Source organism: Cystoisospora suis (genome assembly GCF_002600585.1).
Source record: "Cystoisospora suis strain Wien I chromosome Unknown contig_6213, whole genome shotgun sequence".
In the NCBI taxonomy this organism is placed as follows: Eukaryota; Apicomplexa; class Conoidasida; order Eucoccidiorida; family Sarcocystidae; genus Cystoisospora; species Cystoisospora suis.
The window spans coordinates 721-4,384 of record NW_027159002.1 but is presented as its reverse complement, the minus strand read 5'-3'; the positions used below and the strand labels follow the sequence as shown (position 1 = coordinate 4,384).

General features: G+C 44.8%; 1 protein-coding gene across 1 annotated transcript; it reads left to right on the top strand.

Moving 5' to 3' along the window:
* Positions 1-513: 513 nt before the first annotated feature.
* Positions 514-3,482, top strand: CSUI_009868 (rna binding motif-containing zinc finger; the record flags this gene model as incomplete). Its single annotated transcript, XM_068069977.1, has 3 exons — positions 514-1,118; positions 1,993-2,142; positions 3,360-3,482. Coding segments are annotated over 3 exons (876 nt in total), but the record flags the coding sequence as incomplete, so codon positions are not given.
* Between the last annotated feature and the right edge of the window lie 182 nt (positions 3,483-3,664).

Below are 3,664 nucleotides of genomic sequence, written 5' to 3'. Positions count from 1 at the left end.
TTGAAGAAAAGACGGACCACACTTCGAGTTCCATGGAAGACAAGATAGTACTCAACAACTCACTACGGGGGGGGGGTGGGGAGGAGGAATTCAGGAGTTTCTACATGAATGAAGGGAGACGCTTGTTTCTGCCCGAATCCACTCCGCTGAATCTCTAGCCCCAATGAACATCATGACTGCGTTCTTCTCTTCTGTCGGACTTCACAATGTGTGTCTCTTGGTGTTCATACACGTAGCGGCGTCAAGACACTCCTGGCACACGTATGGACGTATATATGAAAGTGTTTTAGCTGTTGTTTAGAATATGCATATGCATGTACGTATGTACGACTATGTATGAATATGTGTGCATGATTAGGTGTGTATCTGCATATGAATATGTGTGTATTCATGTATGAATATGTATCGCTCCATATTGGCCCCTTTGAATGTGATTTATACCCCCCATGCTATTCTTTTTGACTATTTTTTTTTTTTTATGTTTGTGTATCATTCCTTGCTTCCTGTTGATATTACAGAAGTCTTCTGTTTCTCCTTCTCGCCTTCCTTCTTCATCTCGTCATCTCCCATCAGCTACCGCTAGCTCTGTCCCACCAGGACATACAGGCCCCTCCACAGGAGGAGGATGGGGTGGCCGTCAACCTCTTTATCTCTCTGCTATTTTACGGGAACAGAAACCTCATTTGCCTATTCCTGCCTTTCAGCCTGCGTCATCATCCCCACCTCAGAAAGAGACCTCTTCCTTTCCCTTCCCCTCACCATCTTCTCTTCCGAACCATTCCTCTTCTCTTTCAAGCACAGAAGGTATGGCAACTGGGGGAGGCGGAGATCGAAGGAAAGTCGACGCAGGAGTTCGACAGGGAGGGGGGGGAACTTCGAGTGCGACTGCGTCTACTGGTAACGCCATCTCACCCTCTTCATCTTTGCCGTCCCCACAGCAACAGCACCCGCAGCAGGCAGGTCAGATAGGACTTGTTGCCGGGAGCAGTGGAAGTTGTGAAGGAGGAGAACAGCATCAACAGACAACCTGGGGTTGGACGATGTGCAGAAATGATAAGAGAAGAGTTCAAGTCTTTGTGACCCTATTGCGAGGAGAAGTTAGTAATGCTTTAATACATGTAAGTATTCTTCTCTCTGTCTCTCTTGTATCCTTTTGTCAGCAAGGTTCACTCCTTCACATTTATTTCGAAAGGATAAACACCCACCTGCTCACTAGAGTCGACTGTATAGACGTCGTGGCGGATGGAATATCTCTCGGTGTCTGTCTGTCTGTAGTTTAAAGTAGCTCATGAAGGCTTTCTGGTAGGAGAAGAAATTGAGAGAAGAGAAGAGGAGCTATGTTTCTCTCGGCTGTAGAGGTGGATAGGAGAAAAAAAAGAACAAGAAGGAGGAATGAGTGAAAAGAGTTTGGAGAGCATTGAGGAGTAGTCAGTCGTGAAGGACTAGGTGGAGAAAGAATGCAAGGAAATAACAGGGCATAGGGTTTATAAAGAGGCAGATAGGTCAAGACAGACAGACAGATAGATAGATAGACGAGGAAAAAGAAGAGAATGTATGTACGTATCGTGCGTGAAGGAGAAGCAGGGACTTTTCTTAAGATAATGAGAGAAACATACCAAGACAGATCTCTTGTTTTATCTGTACTCCCTTCTCCAGACTCCAGAGTACCTGTGTCTCGCGCCTGTCTTCTTTCAGTCTCCTGTGCGATAACTGACGACTATCTCTACCAAACCATTCCTCTGTGCTGAAGGAAGCTTCCGTGCATGTGAAAAGATAGATACACATAGACTAGATAGATACACATAGACTTTAGGCACACACATCCATTCTGAATGGCTTGCTCAACCGTCTTCTTCCGAGTTCCATAGGCTTCCTCTGCATGTCATCATCTTTTCTTCTTTTCATCTCCCTCTTGTTTGGTTCTTTTCCTTCCTCCTTCTCTCCTTTCTTCTTTTCCTCTTTTCTCTTCTTCTTGTTCTCGCTTTGCCCTAGCTTCCAGGTCCGTTGAACGTAAGTCATCGGAGCAAGTGGGAGGAGGTTGCAGCTAAGACCATTCTTGCTGTCATGACCATCGAGGCAGCTCACCCTGATCAACAAGCGCTCCTCGATGAATATATCGCCTACTTCTCATCCAAAGAAAGAGTAAGAAGAACACCCACAAAAGACACACTCTTTTCATGCCGTTACATAACATCTTCTCTTCTTAGGACTCCCCCTATTCTCCAGGGTGCTCACGTTGTTCTTGTGCTGCGGATCAACTTGGGGGTTCAGTGGAGTCTCTTCCTTTCAGGGGTTTATATACCACCAATCATAAGTGTGGTGGGAGGGATGCGTGTACAGAAGAAGAGGTGTATTTGCTCATGGGAAGGCGATCTTCCTCGTTTTTCTTATTCTTCACGTGATGATTTGGCTCACTACTATGATAACGTATATGCAACCAAGTACGACTCGGTGTTCAGATGATGAGATCACCGTCACGACGTCCATGAGTAGGATAGAGAAATGACTTGTAGGCTATGGGGGTCAAGAGGTGATGCGATGGGATGTGCATATATATATATATATATATGTAGAGAGAGAGAGGGAAAGAGAGAAATAGGTATGCTCTAGCAAAGAAAGAAGAAATTGAAGAAGAAGGGAACACCGTCATGATGAAAAGAGCAGAGGAATTTGGTGACACCAGTCTTACTGAGGGGATGTCCGAGATGTGTAGGGTGTCTTTTCTGTGGGGGGATGGTATAGGGTGGACGTCGAACTACCATATACATATATATATGTTTATCTATCTTAATCCATATAGACACACACCGATATATATATATATCGGTATATGTCTGCCCGTCCTCTTCATTCAGATCTGTTGATGGGTACCTGTATTCAATACATGCATTCGTCTCCTCATCTTTATAGAGATATAGGTATGTGGTCCTGGGGTGGCAGAATCATAGCACAGCAAAGCTTCTTTGGCGGCTGCTGATAAGCCTCGGCGTTCCAACGGGCCGGCGAGGTGGCGTCTACCGTCTTGTTTCTTGAGAAAGAGAAGAACGTTGTAGAGCCTTCTAGGGAGTAGGAACTCCTTGCATGCTAGTGAAAAGAACACTGATGCTACTCTACAACAGAAGGGTAGATATGATCTTCGTCATATACGTATATATATATATATATATGTGTAGATTTGTATAGAATGATGTATAGGTGTCGTTTGTCTAGATTTCAGGCGTCCACCTGATTGGAGATTCTTTCTCTCTGATCTCTTGCTTTCTCGTATAGACAAGCGAAGATTCTTTCTTATCACTCAAGCTTCGTTGTTGGTGACTTGCTGATTTTTCTCTCAATCTCTCTTCATTTTCATTCGTCAGGCAGGGGTGGCGAATGTTTCGTCGTCTCAATACGTCTACCTTGTCCCACCGAATTGCAGTCTCTTCGCTCGGTATCAGGCACTTCTTCCCCCTCGTCTTGAGAACTCCACTCGGTCTATGTAAGTTGCTTGTTTTTCTTCTTATCTTCGGCTGGATGAAAGTCATAAGAGCTAGTAGATCTCTCCTCTCTATCTATCTTCGGGCTTCTCTTGGCTAGCTCTCTTCACCTCCACACCTTCTTCTTTTCCTCGTCATATTTCTAGTTGTGAATCAAGTCGACATTCTCTCTCTCTTTCTCTTCCCTT